The sequence below is a fragment of the Barbus barbus genome (genome assembly GCF_936440315.1).
Source record: "Barbus barbus genome assembly, chromosome: 7".
Taxonomy (NCBI): Eukaryota; Metazoa; Chordata; class Actinopteri; order Cypriniformes; family Cyprinidae; genus Barbus; species Barbus barbus.
Window position 1 is genome coordinate 6,611,095 of NC_136735.1, and position 23,649 is coordinate 6,634,743.

At 36.5% G+C, this 23,649-nt stretch overlaps 1 protein-coding gene and 1 long non-coding RNA gene across 2 annotated transcripts in view; both read right to left on the reverse strand.

The window, feature by feature from the left end:
• LOC306872183 overlaps positions 1-10,860 on the reverse strand; it is a 48,321-nt gene extending 37,461 nt beyond the window's left edge. The window contains exons 1-2 of the long non-coding RNA XR_013784402.1: positions 10,658-10,860; positions 10,138-10,213 (exon numbers count right to left, since the gene is read on the reverse strand). This is a non-coding gene — a long non-coding RNA (uncharacterized lncRNA). The remainder of the gene's footprint in view (positions 1-10,137; positions 10,214-10,657) is intronic.
• A 1,827-nt stretch (positions 10,861-12,687) lies between these two features.
• Positions 12,688-22,079, reverse strand: smarca5 (SNF2 related chromatin remodeling ATPase 5). The gene is made up of 24 exons (XM_079421186.1): positions 21,806-22,079; positions 20,487-20,609; positions 20,184-20,350; positions 19,458-19,558; positions 19,246-19,346; positions 18,893-19,072; positions 18,653-18,808; positions 18,403-18,534; positions 18,200-18,268; positions 17,604-17,713; positions 17,254-17,480; positions 17,036-17,157; positions 16,766-16,918; positions 16,438-16,570; positions 16,113-16,261; positions 15,885-16,004; positions 15,690-15,797; positions 15,486-15,599; positions 15,089-15,211; positions 14,762-14,894; positions 14,560-14,678; positions 13,461-13,673; positions 13,269-13,379; positions 12,688-13,160 (listed from the first exon to the last, which is right to left on the reverse strand). Exons 1-24 carry the CDS (start codon positions 21,881-21,883, stop codon positions 13,095-13,097), a joined length of 3,108 nt encoding a protein of 1,035 aa, XP_079277312.1. The 5' UTR covers positions 21,884-22,079; the 3' UTR covers positions 12,688-13,094.
• Positions 22,080-23,649: the final 1,570 nt, after the last annotated feature.

Below are 23,649 nucleotides of genomic sequence, written 5' to 3' on the forward strand. Positions count from 1 at the left end.
TGCCTTCAAATACACGCAATAAAGCTTGCCGTAAAGCCCCAGCAAAAGTAATTACCGTGAATGTGTCCGGGGGAAATAGTAAGAAGATATTTGTGTCGCAAAGATGAAGATGATGATCCTGACTCCCATCTCCTCATTAGACACGCCTTTAAAGAGAAGTGCATCTTCATAGATTATGATTATAATGAAAGAGTTTTTGTTTTCAATTTGATTTATTTCGTTAAGAAGTCATTTAAAGCTTTCTATAGATATATTTATCATGTCTGTGAGGCATGTATTCGCTGACTTTCGGTTCATTTTTGTGAAGCGCTCCTGTTCAAGACAAGACAGCAGAAAGCACATCATTGTTTTCTATTTTATAAAAGCAGACGTTTTGTTGATATTGTGAGTGCACACAAATAAAAGTAGACCCTTTACAGTTCCGAATGATGCATTACTCTTATGAGCAAAAAATACGGCGTATTTTAAGTTGTTTCCATTGGGAAAAAAATGCAATTTATTGCTCTGGTGCCTCCATGTCCTGCACTTTAGCTTCCACTCTCTGCACAAACTACTGGATGCAGCGCACATTTATCTAGGTTTAACGTTTAAACATTGATATATGCTTGAACTGTTTTAGTATATCTATAGATTTTATTTTAGGCAAGTTGTGATGATTTGAGAAGGCTAAATTGATCAAACATACGCTATGATCAGCCCGCCAGTCTGCCGCTGGTCACTTGGTCGTTACTTTAAGAAAGAAAAAAACTTAGGCCTATTAACAAACAAAAAAACGTTTTTCTAAATTAACTTAATAAAAAAACAAAACGAAATATAATCACTTTGCCATTACATACAAAACTTAACTATTTTAATAGCTGAAACATGAGCCGTTTTGGGAGAAGAAAAAAATTTTAAAAAAAAGACGGGCTCGGGTCGGACTTGGGCCAGTAAATCTCGGGCCGGGTCAGGGCCGGGGCCTAGATTTGAGGCCCGTGCAAGGCTCTACTCCAGGGGCCTCATGCATAAAACTCTCCATAGATTTAATCCAAAAATCCTACATCTTTCAGATATTTTTAGTAGAAACACGTAAGCCATTTATTGCAGTGTAAATACTTCGCGCGTTACTGCCAAGTATTTTAAAAAGGAAACACGCAAATCTTACCATCCTTTACCAGCTATTATTCAAACCGGACAATGGGCCGTACGACCACCGAATCCAGCAGTGTCCGCCATAACATCGAAGTAAGTGTGCATCATTGATCATTGTTCTCGCTAAAAACATTCTCATAACATGAAATCCGCAGTTTAGTTTAAATATATTAATTATGGCACTCATCGCTGTCATTAAAACATTGCATGCCACAGGAAAAGGGATTAAGCATATCAACTACAAATATGTCTAACTTCATATAATTTTGGTTTAACTTCTGTGTAATGACTTTATGTAATTTCAGTGCTTATCTCCATTGATGAGAGTGGAATATTTAATGTAAATGTGCATATCGAAATGAAAACCAAATCATTGTTTACTTCATTACTCCAGGAAAAAGAGTGCGTACGCACACAGTCAAGAGCATCCGTACGGTGCGCATAGATTTACACCAAGTTTATTTTTTATAAATCCAGATATGTGCTTAGAAAACAGCGTACGCACATTTCTATGCCCATTTTGTGCATACGCACCGTTTATACATGAGGCCCCAGGTGTAAAACGGTAAAGTGTCTCCCTACTTGTGATCCAATCAACGTAAATACATCTTAATAGCAGGTGTAAACGGGGCCCTTGTTTCACATGGGTGATACTTTACGAGTGGTCAAGATTTAAGCTCACACCCTGCACTTTTACATTTGCAAACTCTGGGTTAATGTTTCAATTTGCATATTTATGAGGATAAATAAATAGATTCATGCTCATCCTGCTTATACCATAGTCATTTGCCAGCATTGACAAATTAAAGCTGTTACTGAGCTTTGCAGAGCAATATTTGACTAGAAGGGTAAATATTATGGTTATTTTTTTCATACGTTAGGTTTGTTAGATCTACCATTACCATTCTCACTTTAAAACCATCTAAACAATGCTTCTAATCGATGAATTAGAAAAGCCAAGCATACTTTATAATTTCTTCAGGGGAAGAAAGGTTAAGGATCATGAAGGAATAAGGGTCTATTAGTGCACTTGAGCAATTGATGAGAAATGTTGCATTACATTAGAAAAGAATGCAAAAGAGAAGCAATTGGTGTCTGTATGACACTCGCAGGCTCTATAAATAGATGTAATTTCACACAAACATTTGCAGAGTGTTTCAGTACATCACTGAACAAACTGCGGGATGCTTGAATTAAGAGCAGCGCTGTTAAGACATGAAACAAGAACACGAAGCACATCGTTTATCAGCCAATGGCTATATGAGAAAGCCGAGAGCTCATTAAAAAGTTTATTCATTTAGTGGACTATATTCACTCTTTGACTGTTGCGGTGAGCGCTGCGCTGGAGCGCTGCTTAACAGGGCATTTAATTATAGCGCGTCAGTGAGCTGTGAAATACTGTCACATCCGCAGGAGTGATGTCAGGGGTTCACCAGCAGAGGTCTCTATCATCAGAGCGCACGGACCGGCCCGGCCCATCACTGTCACTGCTGCGCTATTGCGCTTTGTGCATTTCTAGGCCCCAATTACAATCTTGTCATCGGTTTTCTCGATAATTATGGCCATTCACCCTGCATGTGTTTATTCCAAATTGGTCATTTTTCTTACCAATTACGCCTCTGCGCGACTGGATATCTTAATAAACTCGAGGAACTCTGAGAGTTTGGGCGGATTGAACTCGTGAAATCATGAATCGTCCATGTTAGTTACAGTAATAAATGATTTTTTTTAAGTTGTAAGTAAAACAGATTAGCGTTTCTGGTGTATGTTTCTCCCAAGAAATACTTAAGTAATTCTACTACTATTCTACGTATTACTTGCCATTTCTTTGGAAATGTTTGTGATATTAACAAGCAATTTCAGAGTGAAAGTTTTTCTACAGCTTTTTTTTCAGCACAAATTTTTTCAAACACTTTCATACCTGTAAACTCTGGATTTATGTTCCAATTTGCATATTTATGAGATTAATAATGATGATTAAATTATGTCTAAACTTTTAATATTCTCTTTTAGTAGATTTACAATTTTAAAAGAAATTTTTTAATTTTTTTAAAACAAAATTAAAAAGTTGTGACAAATGCAAAACAGTTATGAATCAATAAAAATTAACTTTAATACATAAATATTTATATTTAAATAAATAAATACATATCTTATTAATAAATAAATACTTAAATTAATAAATATTCGGATTACATAAATATTCATATTAAATATTTGCAATAAATCCATATTAAATTAAGAAATTTTCATATTAAATTTAGATAAATAAAATATATTACATAGATAAATCCATATTAAATAAATATTCATATTCATACAGTTCAGTAAAGTTCTAAACCTCTATGAATTCCTTCTGTCTGAAACACACAGATATTTTGATGTTGTCCATAAAATAAAAGTATTTTGCTAATGCTGTTCTAATTGCAAGGACAACAGTTTAAATATTAATCAGAATTAATGTTTCAGCTATATTTGTCTATACGATGAAGACCTCACTCTGAAATGAAATACAGCATATAAAAGCATCTGTGATGCGAAGCACATGAGAATTAAATTAAGTATTGTTTAGTTTGTAATTGATTGAGTGTTGAGTCAATTTATTATAGAAATGCATTACTTCACATTGCATAACTAACATTGTTTTTTCTCAAACACGTTATTCAATAATTTCCCTACTAAATAAATTAACCATAGAATATCATTTTACATACGACGTCATAACTTGTGTATACATGTGTCATATCATCCAGAATAATATAATGAAAACACCACTGAGTGCAGTTTTAAGATTAAGTGACGAGGATCTAATAAATTAATAAAAACAGGAGAAATGGAAAGTGTAAGTAGTACGCAGGGCAAAATGTAAAGGAATATTAATGAAGTGGCATGCAAATATGGCCATTTATCTTGGTTGGGGGAACTAATTGGGGTTTATCTGAAGTCTGTAGAGCAGTCCATCTCCAGAGACAGCAGTTTAGATGATCTCAGCCTTTAACGAGCGTGCGGTAAATCCCACGAAACTTCCAGCCCATTAACCAGGAGACACGCAAGTCATTCACTGAGGAATAACATCACGCGCTAACAGCACTCCTCAACATGGACGTCTAATAGCCATTCGCCTGATCACTATGACTTAAATCTCACGTCATCCTTCCCATTTACAAATAAAGGAATCATAAAATGGATTGTTTCAATTATAAATACTAATTGCTTTTAGTTTGCACGGGGAACATCAGTTATGTATGTCCATGTGCAAAACTCATTATAATTCTCTTGGTATGAAGTGAAGAATAGTGTGAGAAATTATGTATTCTACATATATTCTTTGTTATTTTTTGCCTGCCATAGTCTGGATTTTATCACGTAGTCAAACCCATCCAAGTGTTTGAATACCGGTACAGAGTCATTTTTGCTGATGGGAACTTTTCCTTTTTCTTCCAAGCGAACAGCCTGAAGAGTGTGAACCTATTAAATTTATTTTAAAAAATATGATTAACATTAAAATTCATTATGTTAAATGCATAATCTGGTACATATTGACTTTTAGAACATTAAAATGCAATAACTTTTACTTTTTACTGCTTGTTTTATTTTGCACAGTTTTCAGCTTAAAGAGTAATAGTTGGATAACGTCCAGAAACACTCCCTAGTCATGCACTGAATTCATCTTTCATCAAAATTTCCACTTCAAGTTATATATGTCAGTCTATTCTCCTGCAATCTCGCGTCGCATGCTATTACAGATCATTTTGCTATTCGGCACACAGTCTCTTTACCTTCAGGACCCTGCGGTCACTTGATAAATGCAGGATATGAATACGTCGCATTCGATTTCACGCTGCCAAGACATACGCTGCCGGTTTTATAATGAACGGCATTGCATTAGGCTGGTTTGCAGAAAGGCGTAAGGAATCCTGAACGCGTCCTTTGAACATCTGTTATCATCAAAAGCACTTGTAAAAGCAGCGGTAATGTTAAGCACCACACAAATGCCTTGAGAGTATTGAAAAGACTGAATAAATCAATGCGTTCTGCACAAAACTGCACTGTAAAAATGTTTTAAAATAAATATATATAAATAATAAATACTAATTTTGAATAAACTCTTTAAATAAATTTGTATTAAATAACTATTCATATTACATAAATCATATTAAATAATATTTAAATACATATTTGTATTAAATTAATAAATACACATTAAATCTGTCTTAATCATGACACATTTATATGAAATAAATGCATGTTAAATCTGTATTAAATATTCATATTACATAAATTCATATTAAATATGTTTGTATTAAATAACTTCTTATTAGATACAATTGTATTAAATAAATATTCAAATTGCATAGTCATATTGCATATATAAATTCATGTTTTAAAAATTTATATTAACTACATTCATACCAAATAAAGAAATTTGCACTAAATAGATTCATATTTATATTACATTAATTGATTAAATAAATTAAGTGTCAAATATTTGCTTGTGTGTGCTGTTTTGTCTTATGTAAAGTGGTTACATGGACTAAGATGATGACTAAACTTCAAAAGTCGCATCATCTGAAGGCAGAGATCACACACGATCAGTCGGCAAAACCCCAACACCAAAAGCTCAGCCCAAAACTGCTGCCATTAAAGCTCAATGGGTTGAACCTGCAACAGCAAAGCTGACATCAGAGGCTCATGGCTGAACACCTCGGGGCTTCAGCTCCTCGCCTCCAGCTAGACTGGGATTAAAAATAGAAAGTGGCCAGAAAGGATGCCAGAGGGTCCAACGGGGGAGTAAAAAGGCTTTTTACAGTTTGTTTTTAAAAGGCACAACTAAATGGACCATGTGCTCCACAAAAGATTCAGGGATGCTGTTGGTGAATAAGCTTTCAAAGCGATGCACGCAACGGAGATGCTGCATTATTCACAAGCGCAGGTGACTGCAAACAAGACAGCGAAGAGAAGAGGAAGAAATGTCTCAGCCAGGACTAGGAGAAAGAGGGGAAAACCAGGGAGAACCAGGGATGCTGCAGGAGAGAGGTTTTTTAACATCATTCAAATTAACAGCATTCACTAAAAGCAGCCTGACTGTACCCCCCTGACCCCATTACTGAAGACCGCTCGAATTAAGATGATGAAAGCAATGCTAAAAAAGACCAGCTTAATTTTCCAAAGCTCATCCACCTAGAAAACAAAAGTGGAGAGCAAATGGACTCTATTACTGGCATCTCCTGCTTGCCAGATGTTTCTCCTGAGAAAAGACATCTCAGTGTCTTATCAGTACGGAGCCCCTTAGAGCTCATGGTGGTGGAAAGATTTCGGGGTGGGTGAAAAAAATTTGGGGTGGGAGGAAAAAATATTTTTCAAATCTTTTGCGTTCCCTCGCAAAACTTTGCGTTCTCTGGCAAAGATGTTTGCATTCCCTCGCAAAACTTGAGAACGCAAAAGTTTTGCATGAGCTCTTAGGGGCTATGTATATCAGTGATCTCAATAATATCTAAAACTATGCTCAGATTGGCTAACGCACCTAAATATACAATTAAAAATCAGATTAATATGAATTCAGATATTTTTCATTAAGTTATTCTAAGCTAGCTACATTTTTATATGATCTGCATGTCAACAATTTATTTATTTTTTTTTCCTCGGTGAAGCATCTGAGAGAAAGTTACTTGCAAATTTTGTGTGTGATCAAATTGGACTTTTTTTCATATTTAATATATGAATTATTTAATAATTATCCATAATGAATAAATAAAATACAAATATCAACTAAATAAATAATTAATACACTTGTTTTTGATAAACAAATAAATCCATATTTAATAAATATTCACACCAATAACAAATTCATATCGGACACATAAATAATCATATTTAATAAAGTTCATTTTTAATAAGAAAATATTCCTTTTTAATAAAACATTTTTAAATATATTTTAAATAAATAAACAAAATGAGATCAAACAAAACCAGAGACAAAGTTACTTGCAAAGTTGATGTGCAATTTAAAAAATACTGTTTTTTTTTTTCATATTTGATCAATTAAATTAATATTTACTAATTATCCATAATTAATACATAAAATATAAATGTTTAAATAAACAAATAAATGCATTTGTTTTTAAATAAATTAATAAATCTATATTTAATAAATATTGCTTTTTAATAAAAAGTTATCCTTTTTAATTTTTAATAAATATATTTTTTTTATATTTTATGTATTTATTTATGTATTTAATTAAATGTCCACCCCAACACATTTAAATGTTTGCAATAAGGTTAATAGTCAAATACTTGTGTGCGCTTCTGAATGAGAATTATTTGACTTTCTGTATATCATCAAATGACCAAATTGTGTCTATTTTTATTTTTGTGTGTAATTTATTTTCTATACCATCATAGCTTTCTGGTGAAGCTGGTTAACTAAAGCAGTCTGGGTGGTTAAACTAGTCAAAAAGCAGCACTCCATGCTAGGATCAATATACATAACACAAGCAGAGAACCAACTAAGTCAATCTTTTCAGTAGGGTCCATATATTGATAAAATTAAGTTTTTCAGCTCTCAAAATACAAAGTGAGGCATTTGAAACACCTAAATTTGTCCTTGGAGTTCCTGGCATCAGCCTTTACACTCTGATATCCCAACAACAACAATACAACAGACAGAAGAACAAAATTGATTGTTATTACCGCTGGTGTCTTTTCTGAAATTGTGATTCCCGCTGGTTTCTTCTCCAGCCTCAGTTATTGCACTGAGAGACAGACAAACGGTCTGTAATACATTGCAGGGGTGTGTTTGATCAATACGTCCTCTTTTTACCATTCACCATGAGTTCTGTGCAGCATCTTTAATCACATTCACATCCTCAGTGAGGAACGACTGAAGAGCTGCTGCTGGCTTTAGTCAGCCATTCACCTCCAATGCAATGAGGCTTATTTGTCTCAACAGTGCTATCAATTCCTTGCACTTGCAATTTGTGTGATTAACAGGCATCACAAAAACAGAAGAGCTTGGTGGAAAAACTTAGACATATGATATGATTATTCAGAAAACAGACATTTGAAGAAACATGCATGAATTAGCGATTATGGCTGCAACATACAGCAGGATTGAGTGAAAACGTAAGTGATGAAAACCTCAAAACTAACAAAAAAGGGACTAGAGAGGAAACTATTCTGCTTATTTTAAGAGCTGAGGCAGCTAATTTAAAATCAATCATGTTAAGGTATTTTAATTGTTACTTAAAAAGAGTTTTGTATTGCCAAGAGCGCACAGACATTCCTATTGATTCAGCAAACAAACTCAATAAAAGCCCTATTACTCCAACAAGATTAGTTTTCGCTACAAGATTATTCATGGATGGAGACGTTTATTAGGTTATCATTTATGCTTATTGTTACTATGCTTTTACTCAGAAGCAGGCTATATTCAGCAGTTAAACAACATTACATACTGCTGCAGTCTTTCCATAAAAACAGAGCAATAGCACCACCTTGTGCATCAACCACATTTTCAATATCAGAGTAGAACATTTGCAATGTAATGAAATTTAGAGAATGAATACACAAAAAAAACTGCAACTACAAAACGTATTCATGGCAATAGATGCATTTTTTTCTGACTATTTAAATGAAATATACCCTATATATATATATATATATATATATATATATATATATATATACACACACACACACACACACACACACACACACACAGTGCACTCCAAAAGTATTGGAACAGTAAAGACAAAATTGCTCTGTTGGCTGTGGAGTCAGGACATTTACAAATATGATTAAAAGATGAATATGAGACAAAACTACAGAATGTCACATTTTATTATTGGGTGATTCAACACAGATGTTTTACCAGCTAAGAAGTTTAACACTTTTAGAGGTTCATCCCTCTATCTGATGTGAGCATAAGTATTGGGACAGTTGCCTCACAGGTCTTTCTAAGTGATCAGCTGTGTCCTGTTGCATTAATTCTTCAGATATTAAAAGCAGGTAATATGTCGTATCAGTTATATCCATTACTTCTGTATTCTGAATCTTGCATTCGATGATGACACACACAAACCAAGAAGAAGATGAGGGAGCTGACTTTGAGAGAAAAGCAAGCAATTTGGATGCTAAAAGAAAAGAGGAAGTCAGTTAGAGCTATAGCAAAAACAAAGGGCATGGAGAAATCAAGAGTTTGGAAACCACCAGCGACACCAGCAACCAACAACGACCTGATCGGCTGAGAAAACAACAGTAGTTGATGACAGACAAATCATAAAAGCTGTGAAAATGAACCATAAAAGACGTGTTTGTAAAATCAGCAACAACTTCCAGAAAGCTGGGGTGATGCTCTGACAATCTACTGTTCTCAGGAGACTTTGACACAGAATTACAGATGCTACACAGCAAGATGCAAACCTCTGACCAGCACCAAAAATAGAAAGGCAAGATTAGAGTTTGCAAAAAAGCACAAAGGTGAGCCAGAAGAGTTCTGGAACTGTGTTTATGGACCGATGAGACAAAGATGAACCTTTATCTAAGTGATGGGAAAGCAAAAATGTGGAGGAAAAAAAGGGAACTGCAATGATCCCAAGCATACAGCCTCATCTGTAAAGCATGGTGGAGGTGGTGTCATGGCATGGGCATGCATGGCTGTCTCTGGAACAGGCCCTCTCAACTTTACTGATGACTTAATGTATGATGACAGTAGCAGAATGAATTTGGAAGGGTACAAAACCATCTTGCCTACCAATATTCAAGAAAATGCCACCAGATTCATTGGGAAGTGAATGAATGATTAACAATGAACAATGACCCAAAACACCCTGCCAGTTCAGTCAAGGAATTTATAAGAAATGGAAAGTCTTAGATTGCCCAAGTCAATGGTATTGGCTGCATTAAAGGCTGGGAACCAATAAAGAGTCTGGTGATGTCTATGGTATTGATTGTGTGTGTGTGTGTGTGTGTGTGTGTGTGTGTGTGTGTGCGTGTGTGCGCGCTCACAGGTGTTGTGGTCTGTTCAGAAGACAGCCATAAACTATCCTGGGACTCCCAGGAATCATCACGCTACTGCTGGCACCTGGCAAAAGGGCATTACACATTTATTATAGTACTACACAACAGTTATTGCAAATTATTTCATGACAGCTTTGAGGAATAGTAAACACATTTATGACAACTTCTATAAAAGTTCAACAGCCCCATAGTCATTTAGTCTTTATGCTATTACAGATAAATTCTCATTCTAGACCGAATTTGATTGGACGAAATCAATATTTTTGCCCGGTCTTCCCACAACAGAAATACTTCACTGTAAAATATTAAATGCAGTGTAACGTTACACAGACGATTCAATAACAACAAAAACATCTCGACATGGAAATTTAAAAACAGTGAACAATAGGCTAAATATTATTATACTAATACTAATACAGCCTTAATATAGTGTTATATATCGTGCGGTGTATGTGTTTAATCCGATGGGTAACAGTTAACGTTAGACCAAAAAACCCAACAAACTCACCAAGTGAAAATGCACAAAAGTTATTTTTTTTTGGAAACGCGCCAGTTAAACTGTCTTTGACTGAGTGGAAGTTCACTTAATTCACAACAATTTTTGTATAACTTCCAGGTTTTAATGTTATTATGATACCGTTCATCTTAGCATTCAAAATCACCTCAGACGTCACCTGTGGTCGATTCCTCGCGCAGCGCGCGTCTGAGTTCACCGCGCATGCGCGTTCTCCGTCGCCAAATTGCTACGTTTTGATCGCGTAGTAATGTTACTCTAAAAAAATAAATAAATGAGTCTACAGAAAATTGATTCATTGTGTATCATGAACAGCTTGAGCAAGACGGTTTAACGTTACCTGAGAATCTGAGATGCTCAAACAGCGCGAACTGTTTCATGTAAACCTTAATGAAAAAATCCTGTAGTTTTTTCTTTCCTGTTTTTTTGTTTTATTTTGCGTGATTTAAAATTACAAACGCATCACTACAGTCTCTGACTGTGAATAAGAGCAATACTGCGCTGTAAAATGACAGTGATTAACTCTCTGCATTACAGTGACCTCTTCTATATTCATATTAACTGCAATAATATGACATCCACACTTTGTTGTTGCTTGGGTTGAATCAATCATAGTGTCCTGCAAAATTAAGATTAATCTTCAAAAGCTCTGTGGCTTGGACTTTCAGACCAGAGATAATCACTTTATTGTGACTGGTGCTGTTTCTGATCATGGTAAATGTCAATGAAATGCTTCATTTGTCCTTTATAGAGACCAATTATTCCATTCTCAGACAGAAAAAAAAACATGTACAAAATATGCAGCAGACATAGCCTTATCTGTTAAATTCAGTAAAGAGTAGCCAGGGCCATCCTTATTAGGAAGGTGCGTGGGACCCCGCCAGGGACAGAGTGTGTGTGTGTGTGTTTAAAATTTGTATGAATATATAAACGTTAACACAAGTAAGCAATGTTGGCTTGCTATCTTATAAATATAATTCCTTATTTTATCGCAAATTTTGTATACTTTTCTTAAACACAAAATGATATACAGTGCTTCCTGTTTTTTAAAATTTTTGCATATTTGTCACACTTAAAAGATTCAGATCATCAAACAAATTGTAATATTACACAAAGATAATGCAAGTAAATACAAAATGTAATTTTTAAATGATGATTTCATGTATTAAGGGAAAAAAGCTGTCCAAACCTACCTCGCCCTACATGAAAAATTAATTGCCCCTTCCTGTTAAATCATGAAAGATCTGTGATTAACCACATTATTTTAGAAAGCGGAGTTAAATTTCACGAGCCAAACCCACGCCTGATTACTGCCAGACCTGTTGAATCAGGAAACCACTTAAATAGAACCTGTCTGACAAAGTGAAGCATGCTTAAAGAGCAACACATCATGCCACAATCTAAATAAATTTAAGAACAGATGAGAAACAAAATAGTTGACATGTATCAGTCTGGAAAGGGTTATAAAGCCATTTCTAAGGCGTTGGGACTCCAACGAACCACGGTCAGAGCTATTATCCACAAATGGAGAAAACTTGGAACAATGTGAACCTTCCTAGGAGTGGCCGGCCTACCAAAATTACTCCAAGAGCGCAATGACAACTCATCCAGGAGGTCAAAATATAACCCAGAACAACATCTAAAGAACTGCAGGCCTCAATTAAGGTCAGTGTTCATGATTCAACAATAAGAAAGAGACTGGGCAAAAACAGCATCCATGGGAGAGTTCCAAGGCAAAAGCCATTGCTGACCAAAAATAACACAAAGGCTCATCTCACATTTGTCAAAAAATATCTTGATTATCCCCAAGATTTTTGGGCAAATATTCTGTGGATTGATGAGACAAAAGTTGAACTTTTTGGAAGGTGTGTGTCCCGTTACATCTGGCGTAAAACCAACACAGCATTTCATAAAAAGAACATCATACCAACAGTCAAATATGGTGGTGGTAAAGTGATGGTCTGGGGCTGCTTTGCAGCTTCAGGACCTGGACGACTTGCCATAATTGATGGAACCATCAATTAACATACAAACTGAAGAGATTACATTTATTTGGAGGAATCATACTGAGCAGTGTTTATAAAAACAACATTTATTAGTCACGTTCCAATTGACTATTCAACTGAGGATACAAAGACAATACAGAAGATGCTAATAATGAGGGAAAGACGGCAAATCAAATTGATACAAGCAAATGGAATGTGGTACAAAAAAAAGTAGGCATAAATACAAAACAACACAGCACAGCCGTAGCACTTTATAAAGCTAAAAGAGAGATCTAATTTACAACTCTACACCTTTTTAAAAAGGCCAAGCTACTTGGAGGCAAGGTTCAGTGCTGCAAATCCATACAGTACATGAGTGGGACCCGTAACAACAAATGCAAGAATCGCTGTACTGAAGGTCCTCGCCAAGTGAGGTGAAACGCCGATCACAATTTGAGCTTCTTCTTGCGGCCGCGTCCATCCGAGTTCCCGTCCTGCTTGCGTTTCTGGGCCTAAGGGGAAAGAGCGATAAGTCATTAAAAATTCCTCTCCAGCTTTAGCTCAAGCTTCAGTTTCGCCAGAGGTTGTTGTGATGAAGTATACGACTGGCATAAGCTCACCGAAGATGTGCGAGGGCCCCTCTTCTTCTTCTCTGCTTTCTCTCGCTCTTCCAGCTCCATGTTCTCACGCTCGATGAGCGTGATCAGTGTGTTACATCTCCTCTGAAGCTCCTGTGGTTACATAACAGCGTTAGGACATTTTGAATGGATGAATATTATATGATTGCTCGTAATATGGCACATAAATCTCACCATGGCAGTGCGGGACTTGAGGAACCAGTCAAAGCGGAACTGGGGCGAATTGCGTATGCACTGGCGCAGCTCATCATAAACGCTCTCCTTGTCAAAGCCCAGTTTGTGCAGCATGCAGATGAGAAATCGATCCTCCTCCTCTGTGTAGTTCTTGCCTTTGTTGGTGCCATAAGAGATCCTGAGCTGATGGAACGGAGCCTTATAACGGCCAATCTGAAGAGGAAAACAAAGTGTGAATCCTCACTATTATTATTATTAGTATCATTGATATATTATTATAGTTTGTTAGCATTTTGAATTACATTTTATTTGATGTTTTCATTTTAGTTGTAGTTATGTTTTAGTAATTTTGTTGTATGTTTGTCATTTTTATTAGTTTTCTTTTTATGTCTACATGGTATTTAATAATTTCTTGTTTTTTAACAAAACAAAATTGAGAAATCAACCTTGCAACTAGCTGAAATTAACATTTTATTTCAGTTAATGTTCATGTTGTTAAGTAACAAAGTTTATGGTTTTAATTTTATTTAACAAAAATACACCCTTCTCTGAATTACAAATCCCGGCAACACTTTATATTTCAAATAAATGTTGTGCTTTTGAACTTTCTATTTAAATAATCCTGAAAAAAAATAAGTTATGTGTTGTATTTACCTTTTTTTTTATATTTTCCTATATGATATTTATCCATTTTTATTTGTTAGCTTAAGTTTTAGTTATTTTAGTACTTCAAACTAAATGAAAATGATAAATATTGCCTTGGCAATTATCTGAAATAGTTTTTTTTCCCTCCAGTTAATGTTTATTTCAAGTAACAAAAAGGGTTTCTATGGCTTTAGTTTTAGTTAACAATATCTCTGTTTTGAATTATAAATCCAGCTTGTTACACAACGTTACATTTACTTACTATAGTAATAACAGTAAATTATGAATAATTGCATGCAACTAATCCCTAATGCAACCTTAATCTGAACCCTTAAGTAAATTTACATGTTAATAAATATTAATCAGTACTTATTACAATGTAACGTGTAACAAATTACTACAATTCAACACCTAAACCTCTCATTGAGAACCCGATGACAGAAGTGTCGCTCACTTTAGAGTCCAGTGCTTTCTTGATGCTGATCCTTCTCTGGATTCGGGCCTCTCCTCTCTCAATCTGAGCCATAATCTTCTCGATGTCCTGCAGCTCATTGCATCGCTCCCAGAACACAGCTGCACACAAACACAACACATCTCGATCACATGCTTCCTGTATACGGTTGAGTGGTGCGGTGGTGGACGGCATTTTGACGTACCAGAATATTCCATGACCTCCTCCGGGGTTTTGCCCTCCACCTCACGGGCGATGTTTTCGATGTCGTCTCTTCCCCACTTCTCATTGGCCTTGATGAACTGATTGAAGTCACGCTTGGTCCAGATAGTAAAACCCTGAGTATATAAGACATATTGACGTGAGCTGCTACACAAACATAACCTCATGCTTTCTAGAAGGTCGAAACATTTAAGAGCACAATTTAATGTTACTGCACTGGGATTAATTACACTTAAGTGTCAGGTAAATATGAGAAGATATGGAAGTGAACTCCAGCGGGCCATCGCATGAATTCCCTGCTGAGATTTACCTGTGAGAGGAGGTTCTCCTTCTCCTCCAGCTCTTCCTCATTAAGTGGTTCAGCTTCATCGATCTTGGCCTGCTCCTCTTTCTGCATTTGGGCTGAGTTGGGCAGATCAGGGTTTCTTGGCACCTGTTAGTGCAGTGACATCACGCAGTGGAAAATTTAGTAGGGATAATTGCTTCTGAAAAGTTTTACAATGTTATTCAATGTTTAATTGAACTGCATGTTAATATATGAACATACTGAAAGTTAAAGTCACCATGAAACTTAATTTGGAATCCTTCCTACTCGTGTAATGTTTTAAGAAATTAATGCTTTTATTCGGCAAAGATGTATTAAAAGTGATAGTACAGACAATGTTACAAAAGATTTCCATTTCAAATAAAAGCTGTTATACACACACCTTGTAGCCAATAGTCTTCCTGTAATACAGGATCTCTTTCTCCAGTAGCTCAAAAAGCCGAGGAGGAAAGAACTGGAAGTCTTGAACATTGGGCTGTTTGGGAGGACGGGGAGCCTGAGGGAACAGGAGGTAGTCCATTTAAACAGCTTTGGGGTTTATGATTCAAATGCCGATTCCGGTCAACAGCGTGAGGGCTAATAATACCTTTGGTGCTTTGGGCTCGCTGACACGCAGGGCCTCTCTGAAGTAAGCATCTACAGCGTAGTTGGCCTTGCGCTCTCTTTTGGGTGGCTCAATCCAGTTAGTGATGACCTGAGGAGGAGGGGAGTTCATATCAGTCTATCATTTTCAACCCAACACTATAATGACAAGTAATTGTTGTGATTTGTAATGCATTACCTTTTTCTTTTCTCTGTAATCTTCACCCTCAAAGTTGTACACGCTGTTCTCTGTGTCCATGGTAAAGTTTCTCAGCGAGCCTTCTCCAAGATTGGCCAATTTCTCCTTCATCTCCATTGTCTAAAACAACCATTAGTAAAGTCATAAAGAGCATTTCTTTAAATTAACTGAAACATTTTTACACTTCAGTTCAGCTATGTGCAGTAATTTCCATAGATCATGTCCTACCTTTTTTTCTCCTCTCTCCAAGATGGCATCAATGTCTTCATCTGTAATCTCACTCTCCTTAGAGGCGAACACATGAGTGGCACCATGACGAATGATGGACAGCATCTCATCTTTGCCAAGTTTGCTCGTGTTTGGATCGACCAGCCTGCCTGTTGGGAAGCAACAGTATTAGGCCTAACTATAATAATAATAATAATAATAATAATAATAATAATAATAATAACAATAATAAGTGTGTGTGTAAAAAAAAAAAAAAAAAATCTGCTTTTACAAATGAACTCTTCAAATATTATTTTAAGTAGCTTGCGTTTGTTTCACGTCTTACCTTGTTGAATGACAATAGAGTCCAAGCGGAGCTTCATTTCTGCACGTTCCACAATTCTTTCCTCCACTGTATTTTCCGTGATAAAACGGAACACGCGCACCTGTTTCTTTTGACCAATCCTGTGGGCACGATCCTGAACAAAGAAAATCCAATAAAAATAAATTAACACTCCATTCCACAAGAGGTCTGATGCTGCTGTGGAGAAAATGATGTTTTAATCAGAGTTCTGGCAAAGGGCGAAAAGCAATATGCCACACATAAGTCCAAACATCAAAGCAACGACATAGAATAGACTTATAGAAAAAAACAATTCAGTGTGCATAGTGACCATAGCCTGCAGATCCACTTGAGGATTCCAGTCAGAGTCGTAGATGATGACGACGTCAGCAGTGGCCAGATTGATACCGAGACCTCCTGCTCTGGTGCTCAACATGAACAGAAACTTCGAGCTGTTGGGCTCGTTGAAGGCGTTGATGGAGATCTGAGGAGATGAGAAGAATGTTACAGACTCTCATTCATTTGTGCTTATTTATTATTGAGCTGTTCAGTCATGGCAGAAGGTCAATTTATAGTTATGACGGTGAAATCATTGTCACACCTGTCGCTCCTCATGAGGAGTCTGTCCATCCAGACGGCAGTAACCGTAGTTACGCCACATACAATAATCCTCCAGAATGTCCAGCACCCTGGTCATCTGACTGAAGATCAGCACACGGGAACCTGCAGGAAGAAAAAACAAGAGGCATGTTAGAAACAACATGTCAAGACAATTTACCGTTATCCCTTATGAAGTATGTCAGACAGTAAAGCGGTCACCTTGCTCGTTGAGCTTCGGCAGCAGCTTGTCCAGTACCGCCATCTTTCCGCTGTTGACCACCAGGTGGAGGTCAGTGGTGTAGGGCGGGCCAGGCTCCGCTCCATCAAACAAGTAGGGATGGTTGCAGCACTTCCTGAGCTGCATCAGCACATTCAACAGACGCATTTTATCCATCTTACCAGCAGAGTTCAGAATGTCAATGTCCTTCATCAAAATCTTGGTGTACCTAAAGGGAAATAATAACAGCTCATTGTCTGTAGATACTGATACTTTGAGCTATTTATCTAAAAAATGACTTGTAAATCAACCTAGAAACACATTTCAGGCATACATTAGTACTAATATTTACCATTCTCTCTGCATCTTGCTGAGCCCAATATACATCTTGATTTCCTTTTTGGGGAGGAGAGACTTCTCCACATCGGCTTTGATACGTCTCAGCAGGAATGGACGGAGTACCTATAGCATTAAGAGATGTTAGTTGCAAGTTTAATATATTTTATATACATCTATAGATAAATAGATAGAGAAATGTTTTTTTTTTTTTTTTAATGTTTTTTGTTGTTTTTCCTCCCATCTCCCTTTTTTTGCTTTAATTTATTCTCACTCGTTATATATTTTCAGTAACATTCTCAATATTTAAAATAAATTTTATATTTTGTTTAAAAAAAAAAAAAAAATTTTTTATGTACATATATATAAAAATAAATTTAACATTTAAAAAAATAAAGTTTTTCATTTTTCATTCAAATTGCGTTCAAATTAAGCCTTTTTTTTAGGACCATACGCTTATATTTCTCAATCCAAAATATACTGTATATTTCCAAAATATATTGTCATTTCCATTTGACCAAAGTATACATTTTAACAAACGTTTTCATGACATTCACCCATGGATTCAAGCTATAAAGGTCTACATAGTAAATCAAAGGAAAATGTACTCACAGTATGCAGACGTTCCACCAATTCTGTGTCTCCCAGACAGTTATTGGTGTCAAACCAGGAATCAAAATCCTGAACAAAAGGAAAAGACAAAAAGGCATTCATAACAGGTTCAGCTGCAAAAAGGGAATTTCAAAAGCTTATTCACCCTTCACAACATGCTTATGCCAGAGTTCTTGTGGCAGAATGCAAGAAAGTATTGGCACCTCTGAGGAGTTGAAGACGTCAGGCAGCAGGAAGTTAAGCAGCGCCCAAAGCTCGTGAAGGTTGTTCTGTAGTGGGGTTCCAGTCAGCAGCAATCGATTTGTGGTCTTGAACTCTCTCACAATTTCTGAAAGCTGAGAGAACAAACTTTACTAATTTACTTTTAGACTAGAGGCAACCAGGGACTCACAATCAATCTGTAATGATTGCGGTCAAACATGCTGCAGATGGAAAACGGACATAACTGCAAACCTTTGATTTCTCATTCTTGATACGGTGAGCCTCATCAATGACCAGGTATCTCCAGTTGAACTTTTTGAAGACAGCCCTCTCGATAATAACCATCTCATAGGAAGTCACGCACACATCCCACTCGCCTGGAAGCAGCGTGTCACGGACAAAAGCCGTCTGCAACCATAAGTGAGTTATTAGATAAGCAGAAGTTTATCATTCACAGAAGCCCTAATTGACAATAAGGAAATCCCTGCTTACTCTTTCATCCCGGTCACCGATGAGGCAGACGGCTCGTAGAGAGGGAACCCAACGCTTGAACTCATTCATCCAGTTATACAGGGTAGATTTGGGCACCAGAACCATGTGAGGTCCAGGAATGTTTCTATAATGCTTCATGTAGCCCAGCAGAGAGATGGTCTGTAGAGTCTTACCAAGACCCTGATGGGACAAGAGAAGACAAGAAGTGTGAGCCATTTGTAATTTAGAACTATAAAAAAAATATATTCCATAACTTTAACAGGCTTGGAATCCACTATTTAAATGCAAAACAATTATATGAAATTTCTTCAATTGCCACTAAAAAGACAACGAATCAATAGGTGGAGTCATACCATTTCATCAGCAAGGATCCCGTTGATTCCGTTCTCATAGAGGGAAATGAGCCAGTTCAGTCCACGGACTTGGTAGTCTCTCAGTTTGCCAGTTTTCACATCTGTTAATAAATGTTCATTGGCCACAATAAGCTTTGACCTAATTTCATATAAAAACACTGTTCTGAGTGTTTATAATAGAGCTGAAGGGTTTTAATGAGCGTTTAACTCACAGGAAGGCGAATCATCAAAACGTGTGCAAACGCTGGTGGCCTTGCTGCTTTCATTCAGCAGCTCCTCATCCTCCTCCTGCTCAGTCCGACGGTGGCGGTTACTAAAAAAAAAAAAAAAAAAAAGAAGAGCACAATCAGTCAGGAGGAAACGATTATCTGATAGACACATTACTAACACATGGACCTTAAACTACTGGAGTTACGAATTAAATCAATAATAAGGGCTGCATGATTTATGGGGAAAAAAAATCTAATTGCAATTTCAATTTAAACTGATTTAAAAAAAGAAAACAACTCCGAGCTCTGCTCGTCTGCAGGGATGCACAATTTAGACACAAATTTGAGATGAAATATATTAATAGGACTTTAATATTAATATAATTACTAAATAAAAATATTATACAACACATATTACTGACAGAAACTACATAAAAATAATACTAACTTAAAAATTGTTACTAACAAAAGAGACAAAACTGAGTATAAGAAAAACAGCATAATGTTTTGCTGTAAAACTGCATTAAAATTGAAATTACAGTCACTGTAGGAAACAAAAGTGTTCCCTCAAGTAAAATTCCCATTATTTTGCTCCATGGAAAATTGACTTTTAATAACATATGAAGTTATTAAACATCTATATCACTGGCAGCATGACCTTTATGGAGAAAACAGATGGGAAAAATACTTGTGAAAGCAATTCTGCTGGAACAGTGTGGGCAAACTCACTCTCCAGCAGAGAGCAGGTTCTGCTTCTCATCTTTTTTAATGCGAGGGCGGCCAGGCTTCATCTTTAGAGGTGAAGTCGGGGTCTTCTGGGCAGCTGGTTGGATGAAATGAGCAAACAATTCAGTTTGCTTCAGGAGGTACTCGAATCTGTTGGTCCGGTCTGTTTTCTGTTCAAACAAAGCAGAAGAAGTCAACAACACACACAACGTCACGTCTACTTATGGATCAACATTCGTGCATAACCGTATTATGCATTTTATACCTCGACTAATTTTGATTTTTATGGAAGGCTAAATGCATTACCACTTTTTCTTCATATCCACCCGGCTGGTCCTTTTCCTTTGCCAAGGGAGGTGAAGACGACTGCGCTTCACTATCCATTGCTGTATCCGATGCTTCATCTTGACCGTTTTCTGAAGCATCATCCTTAAAGAGTCGTAGTATATTTTTATTTAATGCCATGTCTGCATCTTAGGCTATTTTCATGGCAAAAACAATAAAAAAAAAAAAACACAAGTAAACAATGTAGCTTATGTTTGAACTGCAAGATAAAAAATGTTAACCATTTTAAGAACATAATGATTAACTGTTTCTTATTTTCTATTTCCTAATGACACAGGAAATCTGGACAGGGCAAAGTTGTGAAGAAACTTAACTAGAGACAGATATTTTCTTCTGTATTGTGATGTACACTTAATCAAGTTACAATATTTTGTTTTAAAAATTACCAGGTCAAAAAACAAACAAAAAAAACTGAACCATTCACAATAAGATCTCCAACATGCACATAGAAAATGAGTGAATTTTCATTGCATGCCGACTTTATAGGTTAAGGATATTTCACTCAAGAAGCATTTGATTGGACAATATTTTGGATACGCCCACGAGGACACAGTTAGGTCATCATTACTTTTAATCTGTTTTCAGGAAAATATACATACGTTTTAAATGCCTGCATTCTATTTTAACGACATAATATCATATCGCGTTATGAAGGCATAACCTGCCATACTAAAGCTCAAGTTTAATAACAGGGTTACTGAAAGCGGCACACTGGTTTAAAATAGTCTAAACGACAACGTAGTATGTATTAAAGTAACGTTACGTCTAATAAATGTAATTGCGGTGACTTTTGTGGCATCGCGTCGCTCCGATGGCGGGTAATTCCCTGCTCAGAGTCGCATGAAAACCCACAGAACGGAACTTTTATTTTGAATGAAGTCGACAATAATATAATAAGAAGAGTTTAAAAGGATTACTGCAGCTCAAGCCATAAAAATGACCTGTAAGACCCATATAACAGCGAGACATGGTTAATTTAAGGTACCGCTTTAAAAGCAGCAGAAGAGCAACTGTCATATTAAGTTTATTTAGACGATAATAACGGCCATCTGTCCAACTCCATCCACAGATCTGCTCATTTAACGTTACCAGGGTAAAACGTGATCAGATGTTGTTATGAGTGTGAAAATGGACGCCATCTATTCATCTGAGCCGGAACAATACATGCCAACAAAAACTTTCAGCCGCGCTCGTTTCCAGCTCCATCAGCCCGTGTTTTAAAGTCCCAGATAAAGTGGGATGTAGTTATGAGTGAGAAATTATGGGGAAGAAGCGCTCACCTCTGCCGGACCGACCGAGTCGAGTTGGCTCGGCTCTTCCCGCTGCTGCTGCTCCATGCTGCTTTCTGTTTGGGACATGATGGGCTGGCTACTTCCGTTATTTCGCTATGGACACGAGTAATTCCGTTTAAAACGGGTCCGAAAAGCCGAAGAAGTATATAGGTTTGATTGGGAAGTTTCGATAAATTGCCCAAATAGAGCAAGCACACCACGCGTAATTCACGGCCCCCCGGCTTTTCTGTTGACACTGTTCCCGCAAAACGGGCCCGGCTGCAAACTCTCGCGAGATTTCAGACGCGCATGGCGTCATTCGTATACTGAAAGGGAAATGCAAATCAGTCTGCGCGTTTATTGCTATAACTTACTAAATTTTTACCTTCATCAGTTTTCAAAGAAAATACCTCTTTTTTTAATTTTCATAAAGATGTTGATGTATTTGAATTCTTAAAAAAAAAAAGAAATTTTATTAAAAAAAATTACTTTAATACCTCAACAAGTTTTAGTTCATTTAAAACATTTCATAATGTAATAATCCACTTGTAATTATATTGTTTAAAATATTTTGTTTGCCTTTATTCGTGTAAATGTTGTCTTTTTTGTTAATTTTGTTTTGAGACTATATATAGAGAGAGAGAGAGAGAGAGAGAGAGAGAGAGAGAGAGAGAGAGAGAGAAAAAAAAAAAGTTTAAATTTGTTTTTAATCTTGGGGATGGCCATTGTTTTTTAGGAATGTTAATTTTGGCCAGAAGAAATATATTTTACTTTTGCAAAAATTACGTACTGAACCTAATTTAGTAAACAAAACAAAAAAAAAAAATACTTTTTTTAACAACAAAAAAAAACTGCATAGGTAAATTCATATAATAAAATCAATACAGGTTAAAGCTGTTTAATGGTTGAAAATAATTTTAGTAGTTTGCTGATAGAATATATTTATATTTTTACACATTTGTTTCTCAATGTGCATTATTTTTTTAACATATGACACAACATGCCCCAATAGCACAGTTGAGTTAACAGGTAGCTGATTTTTGTCTGAATGCATGTACAGTGGGGCAAATAAGTATTTGATACACTGCCGATTTTTCAAATTTTTCCACTTACAAAGAATGGGGAGACCTGTAATTTTCATCGTAGGTACATCTCAACTGTGAGAGACAGAATATTAATTAAAACTCACATTGTATGATTTTTTAATAATTAATTTCCATTTTATTGCATGAAATAAGTATTTGATCACCTACCAACCAGCAAGAATTCTGGCTCTCACAGACCTGTTAGTTTGTCTTTAAGAAGCCCTCCTATCCTCCATTCATTACCTGTGTTAATTGCACCTATTTGAACTTAAAGACACCTGTTCACACACTCAATCAATCAGACTCCAACCTCTCCACTATGGGCAAGACCAAAGAGCTGTCTAAAGACACTAGGGACAAAATTGTAGACCTGCACAAGGCTGGGATGGGCTACAGGATAATAGGCAAACAGCTTGGTGAGAAGGCAACAACTGTTGGCGCAATTATTACAAAATGGAAGAAATTCAAGATGACTGTCAATCTCCCTCGGACTGGGGCTCCATGCAAGATCTCGCCTCGTGGAGTATCAATGATCCTGAGAAAGGTGAGGGATCAGCCTAGAACACGGGAGGACCTGGTCAACGACCTGAAGAGAGCTGGGACCACGGTCTCAACGGTTACCATTAGTAACACACTACACCGTCATAGATTAAAATCCTGCAGCGCGCAAGGTCCCCCTGCTCAAGCCAGCACACGTCCAGGCCCGTCTGAAGTTTGCCAAAGACCATCTGGATGATCCAGAGGAGGCATGGGAGAAGGTCATGTGGT